Raw genomic sequence first — 18,450 nt, 5'->3', positions numbered from 1 at the left:
AAAACCAAATCCTTATATAAACTTGATAACCCTATATTACTTCAATAAATGAGACTGCTTTTTTTTTTTTTGAGAGAGAGAGTTTGGGTCTACCTGGAGTCCAAAACGTGAAAAGCTTTATTTATGCAAAACAGCATAAAGCTGGGCTTTATATTTTACACCTCTGGTAGACTTCGAAGCTGATAAAACTTCTATTTACAGTGTAAGGCACATTCCAGCCTTGTTCTTGATAATTCTGCTGTACCTCTTTATTGATAGTTATACATTTGTTTCCCTTACATGTAGTTTGCTATTATTACATTATTTTCCTTTCAAGGAAAGAGCTAGAATAAGTGATAATAACTACTGATTCCTCTTCTATGATTCACAGAATTTCTTTGGTCCTGAGTTTGTGAAAATGACAATTGAACCATTTATATCTTTGGATTTGCCACGATCTATCCTCGTAAGTAATAAAACCACTTTGTCACTGAGAAAATAATTTTGGTAATGATTTTTTAAACAGTTAAAATTCTTATAATGTTTACATTGATAACTGTCATTCATTTTATTCAATTGTAGACCAAGAAAGGGAAGAATGAAGATAACCGAAGAAAAATAAACATAATGCTTCTAAGTGGACAGAGACTGGAACTGACTTGTGATACGAAAACAATATGTAAAGATGTGTTTGATATGGTTGTGGCCCATATTGGCTTAGTGGAACATCATTTGTTTGCCTTAGCTACCCTCAAAGGTACCAAGACATTTTAAATTCAGGGTAGAGTATGGAAACCTGGCAACAGTGACCTCCTACACCTGTTCTACCTAACCTTCTTTTGGGAAATATTGGTGGTGGTTTAGTCGCTAAGTCATATCCAACTGTTTGCGATCCCATGGACTGTAGCTCGCCAGACTCCTCTGTCCATGGGATTTCCTAGGCAAGAATACTGAAGTGAGTTGCCATTTCCTTCTCCAGAGGGTCTTCCTGACCCAGGGATTGAACCCAGGTCTCCTGCATTGTACGTGGATTCTTTACCAACTGAGCCACCAGGGAAGCCCTTGGGAAATATTAACTACATGGATATGTCAGCATTGAGAAGTAGGAGTTAGGAACTCTCGTTCATTTCCTAACTAGGTGCATTGTATTAATAGCTGTGTCTTTTTAGCATCTTCTGTACCCAGCCATGAAGATTTTTCTCTGGCATTGGCTATATAATAGATTTTAATTGTTATATTTTGGGGATCATTATTTTACCTGTATATGTACTTTAGAAATCAGTATCCTGCTAATGTGAGTTTGAATATATAGCAAGACCCTATTTCCGAATATCCATGTCAACTCCTTCACCTTACTCTCCAAGAAACACACAATGCCTTTCTTCTTTTTTTTTTTGATACAAATTTAAGTATTTGTTAGAAATAGAAAATTTATTCACAAAGACAGCATTAAGATATTTTCTTATTACGGAATTTCAGACATGGAGAAAAATTTTCAAGAATAGTCAAAAAATTCCCCAGTACTCTTTATTCAGATTCCACCAGTGTTAATCATTTATTAGATTTGCTTTTTCACTGCTCTCTTGCTCTCTGTGGAGACAGTGTCTTTCTTAAATGTTATCAGTTGATGACTGAAAGAAAGTCTTTTCACATTTTTTAAACATTACATCCACTGACCTTTGCCATTCACAACCACTGTGGTCTCAGAACACAGATTCAGTAGAAGCTGCTGCTATTTATCGATTAGAATTGCCATAGCAATAAGAAACCCTTTGGAGTTGGGTTTTAATAAACATTTCTTTAATAAGTTACTATATTTATAATTACTTTTTAATATTTCAGATTCCTGTTTACCTCAAAATTTAAAAAGCTTGACAACAAAATACAATAAATTACAATTGAAGGATCAAATCACCCTGAAACCCTTCAAGATCAGGATAATGCTGCCTTCTTCATACAAGAAATGTCTTTCAACTTAGTTTATTGAATTCTTGTTTCTTAAAAACAAATAATTGATTTTGTAAAATCATCCAATAAATACTCATTTAGTGTGTGCTGATGTTCTCTCACTTTACTAATTGCAATTTTAGACTAATCATGTAATAAGTGCTCAGTCACTCAGTCGAGTCCAACTCTCTGCGGCTCCATGGACTATTAACCGCCTGGCTCCTCTGTCCATGGAATTTTCCAGGCAAGAATAGTGGAGTGGGTTGTCATTTCCTACTCCAGGGAATCTTCCCCACCTAGGGTTCGAATCCACGTCTCTTGCATCTCCTGCATTGGCAGGCAGATTCTTTACCACTAGCACCACCTGGAAAACACATAAACATGTAATACTATCTATATAAAAATATTCAATTAGTCAGAATTTTTATTTAAATTGTACCCAATTTCTTAAATATGCTGGATAAGTCAGATTTTACTGACTAATCTTCCATTTGGAGAGTCAAGCTAAATGATGAGATGAAAGCTAAAAGTAAAATGATGGTTATTGTTCCTCCTCGGTTTCAGTGGTAGCTCAAATATAACAAATACTAGCTAATATTTATTGAATGCTTACCACTTGCCACATGCTTTAAACTACCAAGTGTTTTATATCCATTATGTCATTTGATCTCTACAACAACCCTAAAAAGCAGAAATTAGCACTATCCTGATTTTACAGACAAGAACACTGATGTCTGGATAGGTTACATAATTTACTCAGTATCTCACAGGTAGTAAACGATGTGGCCAGCAGTTGACTCCAGTTCTCTCTGTTCTCAAGAGAGCCATACTGCCTGCCATCCGTAGCAGTGTATCAGAATTCCCTGCCACATTTCTTAACAATCCTGTTAACAGTGTGAAACTGTTTTTGTGCAAGTCTGACCACAAAATGAAGAAATTAAAAGGCAACATGAAAGTATTTTTGTTTTATCTGAGTATCTCTCATTCTGTTCTAGATAATGAGTATTTCTTTGTTGATTCTGATCTAAAATTAACCAAAGTGGCCCCAGAGGGATGGAAAGAAGAACCAAAGAAAAAGAGCAAAGCCTCCGTTAACTTTACTTTGTTTTTCCGAATTAAATTTTTCATGGATGATGTTAGTCTGATACAGTGAGTACACAAGAGTTTCTCTGTTTCTCTTTTGGCCCCTGGTCTTTTGACCCTTGAGTTTACTGATACTGAATTATTTGCTTCTGACCAATGATAAAGTCTTCTTTATCATAAAAGAAATATTTCTTTCCACATCGTTTATTCATTTCTCATGCTTAATCAGAAGCCATCTTGACAACTAAAGTTATATGCCAATAAGAAAAGTCACCCAGGCTTCAAGATCAATAGCCTGGATGTTTTGTGTGTGTATTTATTTTCCCAGACACACTCTTACCTGTCATCAGTATTATCTTCAGCTGCGAAAAGACATCTTGGAGGAGAGGATACACTGTGATGATGAGACTTCTTTATTGCTAGCATCCTTGGCTCTCCAAGCTGAGTATGGGGATTATCAACCAGAGGTACGATTTATTTTTTTCTTCAGGACAAATATTTTGCATTGGTGTTCTTACCCTCAGCATGGTTAAAGACTGAACCTAGTTGAGTGTTTACTGTTTAGATCCGGAGATTTTTGAGGCTAGTTCAGTGCCTCAGAATGACAAAGTTTCCCTTGTATATTGGTTATTTAAAATCATATAGTGTGGGATTTCTTTCTTTCTTTCTTTTTAAAATTATCCCATTTCAGAGTTTTGGGGTATCTAGCACTTACCCTCCTATCTCCCTGTTTCTAACTCACAGATACTAGACATAAGGGTTTCCAGCCAAATCTGGATCCAAGGGGTCTTCCACCTTGCACATGGATCCTTGTGGCTGAGAACCTAGCAGAGCTCTCTGTATGGGAACACATGTTCAAGGCCAAGTGTGCCTGAATATACATGGACCTGGGAGGAAGCAGGGAGTTGGAAGAGACTGTGCCACTCAAGTAGCATCCTTCACAACAGTAACCCTTAACTTTAGTGACATTTGGTTTACATTTGGTCTGAGATTGTCAGTCTTTCCTCAAGCTTCCAATCAGTTCAGTCTTTCTATTCTGCCTCACTGAATAAAAGAGAAAGACTGCTGTACTTTTTCTGAAACTCCCTTCTCAGAGAGAAGTGTGAACAGGACTACCTGATCTCTTGGGTGAGGCAAGAACTTTAAGACTGGAGGAAGAGAGCACACAGACTTTCTTACCAAACCACTCTCCTTTCTAGGTTCATGGTGTGTCATATTTTAGACTGGAACATTACTTGCCTCCAAGAGTGATGGAGAAACTTGATTTGTCCTATATTAAAGAAGAGTTACCCAAATTGCACAACACCTACATGGGAGCTTCTGAAAAAGAGACAGAGTTAGAATTTTTAAAGGTAAGCATGCCAGATTACAAATGATAAACTATTTTTTTAAAGTAAACAAGAAATGTTGGAGACCATATATCTAAAAACTCAGGTGCCGATACCTGAGGCTGTGTGCTTCATCTCCTCTTATTTCTTCCTGGCTAAATCTATAGTATTTTAATTCTCATTTTGTAAAAGAGGGAACTGAGGGTCAGAGAAGAGACATAGTGTTCCCAAAGTCAATGGCTGGAATGTGGATCACAACTGTGATTTGAACCCATGTCTATCTGAGTAGGGATTATATTCTTTTATCCTTTTTTTATACTCTCAGAATCAAGATATATATGTAATATATAGTGAAACTATGTATAATTTTGTTAGGTATTTTCCAAGTCTCCTGTAAATGTGTTATTATACTTCCATAATTTAAAAAAGAAAAAATCAAGATGTGTTGTAAAGAATAAACAATTGTGTGACTGTCTAAATAAGAGGGGCAAGTTCAAACTAATTCTAGAGTTGTTTTGCTTTTTTGGAAAAAAAAAACGTAAGGTTCAATTAAATCTTCTAAAAACTAGTCTTTCCATTAATGCCAACTAATTCATGCAGGGGACTGGGTGTTAGAAAAAGTGATTTATATCTCTGGTTCTGCCACCAGCTACCTATAAGACCTCAGATGCATGTGTGTGTGTGTGTGTTTGCTCAGTCGCTTCAGTCGTATCCAACTCTTTGCAACTCTGTGGACTATAGCCTGCCAGGTTTCTCTGTCCATGGGATTCTCCAGGCAAAAATACTGGAGTGGGCTGCCAAGCCCTCCTCCAAGGGATCTTCCTGACCCAGGGATGGAACCATCATCTCCTGCATTGCAGGTGGATTCTTTCACCACTGAACCACGGGGGAAATCAGATGTATAATAGTGCATTTATGATTAGAAAAGATAGTGCTTCAATATGAATAACAAATATATGATAACACTCTGTTGAGAAGAGAAACTTCAGAACATTCTTGCCTTACTGCTCCCCAGGATGTAATAATGTTCCTTAACCTTGCTGCTCTGTAATAAGGGAGCCAGGTTTCCCAGCCCTACAAATACCTGTGAAAGGGTTTCATTCACAGACTCACACCACATTTAATCTAGGATTCATGGTTTGTTTTTGTTTAAGGTGAGTCTACGTTTAAAGACATTACATTATGTGCTTATTTTTTTTCCCTCAGTTATTACATTTTTTACACTTGCAGGAAATAAGTATCAAGTTATGTTTTTGTCAGCAAAGGTAGAAGACGTGAGCACAGTGGGACGATTCTGCGTGGGGATTTTCAGACAGTCTTTGGTTTGACTTCCTGTTTCAGCCAGCCGGGTGAACGTGGACAATGTACTTAAAACCTCTCTGAATCTCAGGTGTCCCTCTCTAAGTCGTGTGCTTAGTGCATAGCAGGTTGCCCTTCTCCTGCTAATAACGTATCCTGTTCCTCCTTTTCTCTTTAGCTTGAGCATGCTTCTTCTAACATAAGAATTTGTTTAATCTCATTAATATACCCTTCCAAGGTTACCCTTCTGTTACATATCATATTATAGCCTTTGAAAATTTTTTCTTTTTGTAAATCTGCTTTATTGAGGTATAATTTACATGTAATAAAACTGACCGCTTTTAAAGGTTCGATTCAGTGAGTTTTGAAGATACATGTACAGTTAGTTGGGCAGGGCTTTCCTGGCTGAGCGGTAAAGAACCCACCTGCCAATGCAGGAGACACAGGTTCAGTCCCTGGGTCCGGAAGATCCCCTGGAGAAGGAAATGGCAACCCACTCCAGTGTTCTTGCCTGGAGAATCCCATGGACAGAGGATCCTGGCGGACTACAGTCCATGAGGTTGCAAAAGAGTTGGACACGACTGAGCGCCTAAACAACAGCATACAGTTGAGCAACCACTCCACACTCATGATCAAGAGCATGGGTTAGCAAACTGTGGCCTGCCTGTTTTGTAAGTAAAGCTTTATTGGAACTTGGCCAAACGTATTTGTTTCCATGTGGTCTGTATCTGCACTCACACTGCAACAGCAGAGTTAAGTATCTACAACAGATATCATATGACCCACAAAGCCTAAAATATTTAGCCCGTTAAATAAAAAGTTTGCCAGCCCCCAACATAACCAGAAAGTTCCCTCATGTTGCTCTCTAGCCACTCCCTTCCCCCACTCCTAACCTCTGGCAACTACTGATCTGTGCTCTGTCACCATCATTTTTTCTCTTCTAGGATTTCATTGAAAGAATCATATATCACCTAGTCTTCTGTGTGCCTCTTTTTACTTAAAATAATACTTTTGAGATTCATCTATGGTGTGGTGCGTATGGTGCTCAGTCACTTGGTCGTGTCTGACTCTTTTGCGACCCCATGGACTGTAGCCCGCCAGGCTCCTCTGTCCATGGGATTCTCCAGGCAAGAATACTGGAGTGGGTTGCCATGCCCTCCTCTAGGGGTTCTTCCTGACCCAGAGATCAAACTCAAGTCTCCTGCATCTCCTGCACTGGCAGGGGGATTCTTTACCACTAGCGCCACCACCCGTGGTGTGTATAGTAGTTTGCTTATTTGCGACTGAGTAGTTTCCTGTTGTATAGATAAGCAGCAATTTTTGTTTACCGTTTCTTTAGTTGATGGATATAAAGCTGCTGTCAACATTCATTGACTCCTTTTTGCATGAACATATGGTTTTGTTTTTTTTTTTCTCTCGAGTGAATACTTAATATTAGGTTTGCTGGGATCTACAGTAAGTGTGTGTTTAACTTCTACAAAGTTACCAAATTGTTCTCAAGTGGTTGTACAGTTTTGCACTACTGCCAGTAACGTATGGAATTTCCAGTTGCTCTGTACCCTGAATAGCACTTGGTATGTTCAGGGTTTTTTTTTCTTTTTAGCTATTAAAGTAGGTAAGTAGAGGTATATAATTGTGGTTTTAATTTGTATTTCCCTAATTACTGTTATTTTCAGCATTGTTTTATGTGTTTATTTGTTGTTCATATATATTCTTTGTTGAAGTGTCTAATAAAATCTGTTGCCCATTTTTGTATCTGGATATGTGTTTTTTTGTTGAGAAGTACATGTTCTTTGTATATTGTAGATGCAATTCCTTTATCAGATGTATATTCTGCATATATATATTCCTGGTCTGTGACTTACCTTTGTTTTCTTATCAATGACTTTTGAAGAGCAAAAGCTTCTAATGGTAACGAAGTTTCAGTTTACCAATTTTTTCTTCTATGCTTCCTACTTTTTATACCCATCTTAGAAATCTTTGTCTAACTCACAGCCATGAAGATTTTCTAAATTTTATGGTTTTTAGCTATAAATTATAATTATAAATTATAACTAAAATATGAATTTTATCATATTTAAGTCTCATCGTTTTGGGGGTAATTTTCATGTATTGGTAAAGTAAGGGTCAAGATTCATTTTCTTGGCATGTGAATTTCCAATTCCAGCAATATTTGTTTAGGAGACTATCCTTTCCATATTAAACAACACTAACACAGCTACTGATTCTTTGCGTCACCTTTTGCCAAGGTGTATTGCTATATTATGGTATTGTTCCAATAGGTCTGCCAAAGACTGACAGAATATGGAGTTCATTTTCACCGGGTGCACCCTGAGAAAAAGTCACAAACGGGAATACTGCTTGGAGTCTGTTCTAAAGGTGTCCTTGTGTTTGAGGTTCACAATGGAGTTCGCACACTGGTCCTTCGCTTTCCATGGCGGGAAACCAAGAAGATTTCTTTTTCCGTATGTCCATTTTAACCTCTTCTGATTCTCCGTTTAAATAGGTGTTGCTGATGTCCAGTGTAACATATTAATTGACTTTCCTTAAATGAACTTTAGACCCTAGCATTCAGTAGGGCTTATCTTTATGTCTTAATACTATTTAACTCTTCTTTCTTGGTTGTAGGAAATATTATTGAGATTTTGTTTTTGGTTTCCTCAGGAGGTGATTTTTAAAAGAATTCTTTGCTAGTTATATGCTCAGTTAACTTTAGTTAAATTACAACCAAGTTGACTTCTCTGTTAATTCAGAACTTCTCACATGGAGAAAACCTACTAATATATTTAAGATTGATAATTACTTCAACCGCAGTGAACTTGGTCTAGCTCAGTAATAGGCCCCTCACAACAACCGTATTTGAGTCTCAGTGGTCCAGAGGTTTACTGGCTTTTAAAATCAGCCTCAGGATTTTCTACAGTTTTCAGTTTTAGGGTATAGTCTCTGGAGATAAAGTTAGGAAAGCGCTTTTTAGAAAATCATGTTTATGAAAGATAGTGAGGCATATTTGATTTTGGGTGTAGATGGAAAATCTGAACATTGATGTGCCATTAGTAAACCCCAAAAGTAAACCAAAAATCTGTTCAGGTATCTGTTTCCCTAAGCGTGTTCAGGGACTACTGACATCTTTAGTATATATTTTGGCTGAAATATGGTCTCAGGCTCAGAGGAGCCTGGTGTGCTGCAGTCCATGGGGTCACAAAGAGTCAGAAACAACTTAGTGACAACAACAATGGTTTATAAGGATACAACGTGAAGCTCCCAACTGACTCTGGATAATCTTCAAACTAGAGAACTTTGAAATCAGTTCTAATTTCAGTCTGGTTAGTTGATTGGTTTCCTGTGAAACCCAGAGTTACCACTAAGATAACCAGATAATAATGTATTCTCTCAGGAAAGCCCAGACCGTCCTTATCTTCCCAAGATTGTCAAGACCAGGAAATTACCTTCGTTTAATTTGCCTTTCCCAATGGAAATGCTGGCAGAGCAAGGGCCTAGAAGAAACTGTAGATTAATTAAAAATAAATCTAATATGGACCAGTTTTGAAAAGGCAGCAAATCAAATAATCATCCAGTATTCAGCACTCTGTCATTTGCCAGCTGTCACATCAGCCCTGCAATAAAAATAGAACAAACTCTGATGAGCTCATTTTTAAAGATCTCTAGTATTAAAGAATAAACCACATTTCCCCACAAACTATTCCCATCTTCAACAGCACTTATTTATCATGAAGTTCTCACTAGCACAGAGCTCTCTTTTTAAACTCTCCTTTTTTTCTTCCACTGGCCTCTGAAGATGGGAAAGTGACCCTTTTCCCTTCTCATCTCTTACCACTGAGTTCCCCTAGGCACATTTCTTGTCCATCCATCAGTTAACATTTAGAACCAATATTCTTATGATTTGTTTCAAACCCGTACAGCAGTGGAGTTCAACATCCTTGGAAATTACTTGGTAGTGGTAACGGGCAATGTTTGTTAGGAAGAAAGTTCCCCAACTATTTGAAGAGTTACTACGTAGACTCCTGGTGGTCAGGATGCTAGTCTGGTGCTGCTGTGTCTTGAACTCCTCTCTAATACTTGCTGACCTCCTTTTTTTTTTTTAACAGAGCGAACAGTGACCCCCAGACCTCATTGGTAACAACATCTAGCAAGAATTTAATACTCTTATTTTGTTTTTAAGACCAGGAATCACAGAGATGGCACTTGCCATCTCTTCATAACAGAGTTTGAGTAATACTCTGTTACATCTTTTGTGAGCCTGTGAAATTTGACTTGTCTGAGCATATTTCTGCATTTGACATAAAGACAAAGGACATGAAATAGAGGGAATAATTTATAGAGTAGAAGAAGCTGGGAGCTACAGCAGAATCTAACTGGGCTTGAGCCATTCTCCAGAGACATTAGTCTTAGATCCCTGGCATGATGAATGCTAGTCTTTACGGCATCTTTTAAGGCATATGGATCGCTGCAAGCCAGCACATAAGTCACAGTATTAAGATGTCCTCTTATATGAAAGACATTCATTTTTTAAGAAACAGGGAGGTACAAGTGATTTGTGGTTCTCTTCCTTTCCTTGAATTTAGCAAGAATCACTGTCTCTAAATATTGATGTGTTTCATCTCTGAGCCCAGCAGTTACATTATCTGATGCTTTTATATTCCAACATTTTCCATAATTTCCCACATTTTCTAGCCCAGCCTTTATGCCACCAAGATTTTTCTTGACTAAATCACAGTTCTTATTGTTGGATATTATACCAGTTTTTGATGAACTTCATTTTCTTTATCCAAAGGATTAGAACATATATTTCTTGTCATTTCTTCAAACAGCTCTGGTGTTTGTAAACATTGCAGTAAACTCAAAATATCAATAATCTTTAAAGGAAACTGTTTCCCTTGCTCATGGCTCCATGCATACGTGCTAAGTCACTTAGTCATGTCCAACTCTTTGCGACCCCATGGAGTAGCCTGCCAGGCTCCTCTGTCCGTGGAACTTTCCAGACAAGAATACTGGAGTGAGGTTGCCACTTCCTCCTCCAGGGGATCTTCCCAACCCAAGGATAGACCCACATATCTTCTGTCCCCTGCAGTAGCAGGCAGATTCTTTACCACTGCACCACCTGGGAAGTCCTTTGTTGATGGCTTGTATACAGTTTATATAGTTGGACTTAAGCTACAATTTCTAAAAGTGGCAAACAATACTATATTAATTTCATTTATTTTCTGAATTTCTAACAATACAGGATTATATTTTTCTATATTTATATTAGATATAGGTCAATGAATATGCATGCCTAATAATGTGAAATAAAAATAATGTCTCAATTTACTCGTTATTGTTTCTAGAATTGTTTTTAAATGGGGAAATATCCTAATTTTTAATACCCCTGATTAATATTGCAGAAAAAGAAAATCACATTGCAGAATACTTCAGATGGAATAAAGCACGCCTTCCAGACAGACAACAGTAAGATATGCCAGTACCTGCTACACCTCTGCTCTTCCCAGCATAAGTTCCAGCTGCAAATGAGAGCAAGACAGAGCAACCAAGATGCCCAGGATATTGGTAAGGAGGAGCAAACTGTGTCACATGACTCCGGGGTAAATGCATGATTTTTGCCACAAACTTTAAAAGGACTTGCATGTTTAGGATGAAAATGACAAGGTACGTAGATGTCAAATGACTGAGTCGAGTTCATAAAGGTGTCATAAATGAAGCCAAGGCATCAACTTCATGGATATTTTGAAAACAAACAGCCCTGATGAGTCAGCGAGTACCTGTTGAACTATTTTGGGCTTATCGTTAGGCTAGCTGATGTATAAATAAATACTGTAAAATTTTCAGTCATATTCTCTACCCATAGTAAGCTCACACACTGTTTGGGAAGGTAAGATCAATATACGTGAAACGGTAATACACACGAGAGGGTCAAGGTTTTAAGAACAGGTTATGTCACACAGAGTCAGACACGACTGAAGCGACTTAGCAGCAGCAGCAGCAGTATGTTGCACAGCCTCTGTGGTCTACATTACAGGAGGAAAGGGAGATCAAAGGAGAAAGTATGAGAGTAGTGGCTCTTGAATTGAAGTTTGAAGGACAAAAATAGTTAAGTAGATTGAAGATAAAGGGAAGGACTCTCCAGATGAGGGAGTAACATGGGAAACTAGGCAGGGAGCAAGGGGAGTTACGTACCGTTAACAGTTTTAGGGATCATTAATTTCTGTTGAACTTGATCACATCCCTGTTCTGAGATTAACGTGAACTTATAGTGCCCAATGTGAGCGCTCAGGAGAGTGATTTCATTTTCCTTTTGAAAAGGAACCAACAGAAGAAACTAGTTTAGCTCTGAAAATAATCAGAGCTGAAATATTTAAAGCTTACTCTGCAAGGCCACGTGTAGAGATTAAGGTTATAGAAAGTCTAGTTCTGCACAGTCAGTTCTTAGAGACTTTAGTGAAGCATTCTGAAGAATTTGATTAAAAAATTAAATACGATAGCACTGATAACTTTGTGCAGTAGAGCCCTATGAATTCTTTACCAAACTTTTTCCTGTCTGAAAATCTTACAGAAAGATATATTCCCTGTAGGGTCAGACTTGGGTGATGGCAGCCTTTGAATAGATGTTTCTCACCTTTTCAGAATGAAGATGGTAGGGACTGTATACTTATTAAAAATGAAGATTCCAGAAACCTACCTGAAACTTAGTGAATCGCAATCTTTGGGCATTTGGTCACTGGAATCTTCATTTTAACAGGCTTTCCTCAGTAATGATTTTTATGCATGCTACAATATGATAACTACTACTACTGTGATCTTATTGTTCCTTTTCCTTCCCTACTTTGCTCTGCTAAAAAGTGTGTATGCGCTTATGTATTTTCAAAGGATAGGAAAATTATCCTTATTAGAGCTACCTGTATTCCTACTTGGACTAATATTCTATTCAATACAAATCATAATTGAACAATTGAGGGTTACATCATAATAGATGGTGGTACAGTGTGCTGTAGTGAAGAGTCAAAACCATGAAGCCAGCCTTCCACCCTCAACATTTCAGTGATAGAGTGTCGTAGTTAAGAACATGGACTATGGAAGAACACTGCCAGTGTTCAAACCACACTATATAAACTTGCAAGCTCTGAAACCATGGTCAGGCCATTCAAACTCTCTGCCTTAGTTCCCCATCTGTAAAATGATCATCATAGTGGTAGTACCGGCATCATAAGGTTATTGTGAAGATGAAATGAGTTCATGCATGTAAAAGTGCCTGGCACAGAATAATAAGTATTGAATAAATATTATCATTATTTCATCACCATATTCAACATTGTTTTACCACAGCTACCACTAGTAAAGGGGCTTCCCTGGTGGCTCAGATGGTAAAGAATCTGCCTGCAATGCGGGAGATCTAGGTTCAGTCCCTGGGTTGGGAAGATCCCCTGGAGAAGGGAACAGCTACCCACTCCAGTATTCTGGCCTGGAGAATTCCATGGACAGAGGGATCTGGCAGGCTACGGTCCATGGGGTTGCAGAGAGTTGGAGATGACTGAGTGACTTTCACTTTCACCACTAGTAATAATAGTGCTAGTAGTAGTAGAAGCAATAGTAGTAGTAGAATGACCTTAGGAAAGTAATTGATTTTTCAAAGTCTTGTTTTCTTCAACCATGTCGTGAATATGTTCAACGAATCTGTTTTGCTCCTTGGAACACAACTGTGTATCCTTAACTCAAATGTTAAAGGACTTTAAGGCGGTATTAGCTACATCTGTTCCCTGATTTTGATAAGCTTTCAAAGGAATTATTTTCTGCTTGGAATCAGCTTAGAAGTAACTATCTGCCTACTTAACTGTCTGTACTAGACAAGTGAAAATAACTGGTGTAATCTATAGGAGGTTGATGGGGGCTCACAAGTGTATATTGCTTTTTTAGCATCATAGAATATAGTTTCTTTCTAGAACCTCACAAGCCATTAAGCCCAAAATTTTACTGCTGAGAAAATAGGTTCAGAGAAAACAGTGTCTCACTTCACCTCATAGTTAGAGGTCAAAGAAGACTGGACCCTGATCTCTTAATTCCTAATCCAGTGTTCTTTCTTTTTGATAACTTTCCAAAGAACTAATTTGCATGGAATTAAGTTAAGATTAATAATCATTTACTGAGCACTTACTACTTAAAGACACTCTGCTAGGTGCTATGGGTTAACAAAAATAAATGAAGCCTATCTCCTCCAAAGAGCATACAATTAAGTTGATGATATAAGGAAATACAAAACAAGTACAAGAGACAATAGAATCATGTAGATTGCAGACTGAGTGTGGCCTTTGAGTTCAAATTTGAAACGTTAGTAATAGGATGTTAGTTTCGTTCTAATGTCCTTCCCATCCTGGCGGTCCTTGTTAGAGTCCGTTCCAGGTGAAAAGCAGTAGGACAGTAGATAAGTGGTTGGTTTATTAATCTATTCCATGAATTATGTGCCGTATTTTAAGTTCTGCCCAGGAGTGAGCTATGAATGGATTTGAATAGCATCATCCTTGGTATGTTTACAAAACAGACATAACCTAAGCTGAACTGTCTAATCCTATTCCTGCTAAAATTTGTCTACATTTCCTTCAGGGTAAGGAAATGTATTGGTAGAGAGACATTTCCCAGCAGCTGAATCTGTGTAAGACTCAGTTTTGCACTTTTGAATAAACTCTGCTTTCAAAGAAAATAGAATTAATGTTATCTGTTCTAAGGGGAAAAAAAATCTATTTTAAGCTTAAGATTATTCTGGGAATTTTAAAACCAAAGTCTTTTTTTTATTATCGTGTTTTAACTTCCTGTCCACTTCTACTTCAGAGAAGAAATGATGAATTTTCCTGGTAACAGTGAGACATGTTTATTTAAACTTCATTCTGATGCATGAACATGAAAGAATTTCAGTGTTTTTCCTGTCTGTTTATGCCTGAGATGAAACTGATTATTAATTTTCCTAGGAATTAGAAGATAAATGAAACAGAATCTAAAGATTCAGATCAACAGCATTTGACATTCTCTTTTTAAAAACAAGTTTTTGCCACTGTTTACACAGTGGTCAAGCTGTAATTCCCTGTAGAATGCAAAACAGGGTTGGTACTTTCCATGGGGGGACCATTGCGTGTGCCTTGTGATATGGATTACTAATGCATGAACAACCAAATCATTTGAAATTCTGTGCTCCTGATCCTTTATATACATGAAAGGATTTTGATGCCAGAATTCTGTGATTCATTGCTTTCATTTATAGCCTCAAATTTTCAACTACTAACATGACATTGGCTCTCACAAAATAGAATGGTCAGTTACTTGTTAGGAAGTATCCCTAAATTTAGCCCCGAAAAGAAGACTTGGACATGTATTTAAGACTGAAAGGAATTTAAGCATAAAGAGAATCCCAGCTCATTGATAGTGTTAATTAAAGAAACACATCCTGTGAGAAAAAAAGTCCACAAGAAGGGAAGGTGGTATTGACATTGAAATGAAATGACAGAAAATTTGCCATAAAAGGTTTTTGTTTTTTTTTGGGTGGCTTTTTGCCTTGGGTTTTTTCAGGGGTTTTTTTGTTTTTTGGGTTTGTTTGGGTTTTTTTTTTGGTAGTAATTCTATTGAGATCTAATTCACATGCCATACAATTTACCCACTTTAAGTGCACAATTTAGTGATTTTTCATAGATCCTCATTGTTAACCAAGTTGTGCAAACATCACCACAATCTGCCATAAGCTTTTAAAATTATAATAAGAATGTTTTCTCTGGGCAAAACTCTCCTCTGCACAACTTTTTTCAGGCATGAACTCACCATATCGGCCTGTCCAGGTTTGATCTCTCCCTCTCCCCATCCTTGGTTCCCTGGTGTTTAGCAGAGGCACTCCTGGGGTTAAATGTCATTCTCTGTCAAGTGTCATTCTCCTTTCTAAATGAACACTGTAATTGGGAACTCAGGGTCACCAAGCCTGAATGAAGCCTAAACATTAGTAAATCCGAGAAGATCACTAGCTGAAGTTGGAAAGGCTGACCAGGCCCCTCCCTGGCTGTGAGAAAGCTACAAGGATGGAGAGATGGTCTGGAAACCAGGATCTTCCCACCTCCTTGTTAAAACCCTCGATTGCCACTCTCTGAAAGCTGCCTACTTCCGCGGGCAATCAAAATGAGTAAAAACTGCATGCTGTTTTTTCTATTTCTTAAAATAGCTCTTCTCCTAAAGGTTCTATGATGTTTCCGTCACGTAAAGCAATCCTGTTTCCTTGTAGAGAGAGCTTCGTTTAGGAGCCTGAACCTCCAAGCAGAGTCCGTTAGAGGATTTAATATGGGACGAGCAGTCAGCACTGGTAGTCTGGCCAGCAGCACCCTGAACAAACTTGCCGTTCGACCTCTGTCGGTTCAAGCTGAGATTCTGAAGAGGCTCTCCTGCTCAGAGCTGTCGCTTTACCAGCCATTGCAAAACAGTGCAAAAGAGAAGAGTGGCAAAACCTCATGGGAGCCTAGAGGGATGAGCAAATCATACCACGATCTCAGTCAGGCCTCTCTCTACCCTCACCGGAAAAATGTCAGTGTTAACACGGAACCCCCACCACAAACCATTGCGGAGTTGGTAGGAAAACCGCTTCACCAGATGGCGAGATCTGATACAGAATCTCTGGCAGGAGTCACAAAACTCAATAAGTAAGGACATAATTAAGCCAAACTACCTACTTGTAAATTCTACATTTCATACTTTCATTTTTGATGATTTATTTTCACCTTTATTTTATTTTTTTTTACATTGACACTTGCCCCCTTCCTACCTTTGCTTTTCCCTCTTTAGTTCAAAGTCTGTTGCAAGTTTAAATAGAAGTCCCGAAAGGAGGAAACATGAATCAGACTCCTCATCCTTTGAAGACCTTGGTCAAGCATATGTTCTAGGTCAGCATAAACCGGCTTGCCTTCTTTTTCCTGTACCCTTTGCTCATAGTGAAGGGAATGAGACAATGTTAATTACCAGGAAGTTATAATTTGGGGTACTGTTTCCTAATTGTGTAAACTTTTTGTGAATATAAAATTTTAGACTACTTAAAAAGTACCAAAACAAAAATAAAAAGCACCAAGTCAAATCAAAAATTGATTTAACAGGTGACTGCTTCATGGCATGGACTGTTTGCTTTCTCTTGGTCCCAGTTCAAAGTCATGACAGTCTTACGAGAGAACCCAGACAGCCTGGAGCCGTGGCTCTGGCTAGCCTTTGGGTTTTCCTTACAGCCTGTGAGAGTAGACTCCACTAATGCGACATGTTTTAAAGAGCAGTTTATTTAGGGTACTTTCTGAATGGAGACAATGGACAAAAGTTTATTTAGGGTACTTTCTGAATGGAATTGTCTCTAAAAAGAGATAAGTTTTATGAAATGTGCTATGGTTGTTAGGTAGAAATTCCTAGTTGCTTTAAGTTTTCTCAGATTCTCCCAGCTAGCTATGAACTCTTTTAGACAAAAGTCATTTGTATTGCTGATACACACACACACTACCTTATAAACAGTGAAGGATTCCCATTGTTTTGTGCATCTTAAAAGAGAAAAACGTGGGAATCCATCCTTTAGAAGACTGGATATTTAAGCATAAAGGTCTGAATAATTACTCAAAATAGGAAATAACTAGGGAGACGAGAGATCAACAAGGATGCCCTCTGCAGTTGTTTTACTAAATAATACTAATTAACTCCCCCTTAGAACTGAATTTGACTGTTTAGCCCTAAGCACACAGAGTTAAAAAAGTATTTTCTCACCCTGTAATTGGATTGGGGATAAGTGGAATAAATGAAGTCAAAGAGAACTGTACACTATAGTTGTTAAATATTTATAGAAAGTCACATTACTTCATTAATATAGATTTCTACAACTTTCAGAGATTATACTATCATCAATTTGAATTGGTTAAAAAAAACTTTAAATAGCTGGAAGACAAGATTCCATCTTATAGGTTACCCTATGCATTGAAAATAGCCTAAAAAGCCACCAGTTCAATCTTTTAGAAAGTAATTTTCAAAGTGTATTCATGTATAATGAGATCTCTTATAGACTCTTAAGTTATTTTCATTAAGAAGGCTTTGTTCATTGTAAAAATTCATCACATATCAGGTGCTGAGTAGTAAATATTCCATAGAAAAGCACAAGTAAAATTCAACCATGAAGAAAATTACTGTTTTTGTTTTTGATTGATTATTCATTCTTTTTGAGTTTTGAACTTCCTTTTAACATTTAAACAGACACCTTTAAAAATCATTTTAGTTTCATCATTTCATAAATGACATATCAAAATGTCATTGTCAGAAACAATACATTTGTGTTTCAATTTATTATGCAGAACAAGTTGATATGCTTAACTTGGACATTAAAAGTAGTTTTTAAAAAAGTTCATTCTGGGAAGACATATATTTCTGAGTATAAATAACAGAAATTGTTGCTGCCTTGATGTTTTATTGATTTTTATTATTTTATCAGAATAAATTTCTTCTATTTATAATATCTGACCATTTTTAAACTGTCTAATAATTTAATTTATACTACAGGAATGACTTTGCATAGTTCTGGAAATTCTTCATCCCAAGTACCCTTAAAAGAAAATGGTAGGTTTACAAAATGTTTTTCCCCTCATTTCCATCGTATTTTTTCTCTTGTACCTTGTAAGAGCGTCATGGACCTACTAATAAATAGTTTTCAATTCCATGCCAAGGATTTTAAGCCTTGCCTTACATTGGAGTCAAAGGAGAGTTGTGGTTTTCAGCATTTTGATGATGTGAAGGGACCTATAATGTAGACTACTGTGAAGTG

General features: G+C 37.4%; 1 protein-coding gene across 34 annotated transcripts in view; it reads left to right on the top strand.

The window, feature by feature from the left end:
• Positions 1 to 18,450, top strand: part of PTPN13 (protein tyrosine phosphatase non-receptor type 13) — a 209,702-nt gene that overhangs the window by 128,570 nt on the left and 62,682 nt on the right. For 19 of the 34 annotated variants that reach the window (XM_081581525.1, XM_081581496.1, XM_081581480.1 and 16 more), the window contains 7 exons: positions 371 to 445; positions 562 to 736; positions 2,922 to 3,075; positions 3,338 to 3,476; positions 4,209 to 4,361; positions 7,919 to 8,101; positions 11,039 to 11,201. In XM_081581525.1, coding sequence (XP_081437651.1) covers positions 371 to 445; positions 562 to 736; positions 2,922 to 3,075; positions 3,338 to 3,476; positions 4,209 to 4,361; positions 7,919 to 8,101; positions 11,039 to 11,201 — 1,042 coding nt within the window. Of the gene's footprint in view, positions 1 to 370; positions 446 to 561; positions 737 to 2,921; positions 3,076 to 3,337; positions 3,477 to 4,208; positions 4,362 to 7,918; positions 8,102 to 11,038; positions 11,202 to 15,900; positions 16,313 to 16,454; positions 16,553 to 18,188; positions 18,246 to 18,450 lie in introns of all 34 variants that reach the window. The other 15 variants (XM_081581408.1, XM_081581373.1, XM_081581341.1 and 12 more) reach the window with 1 other exon arrangement.

This window comes from Giraffa tippelskirchi, chromosome 1, assembly GCF_054371585.1.
Source record: "Giraffa tippelskirchi isolate mGirTip1 chromosome 1, T2T-mGirTip1v1.2.pri, whole genome shotgun sequence".
Taxonomy (NCBI): Eukaryota; Metazoa; Chordata; class Mammalia; order Artiodactyla; family Giraffidae; genus Giraffa; species Giraffa tippelskirchi.
The sequence above is the reverse complement of the archived record's forward strand: the minus strand, read 5'-3'. Positions and strand labels throughout refer to the sequence as shown.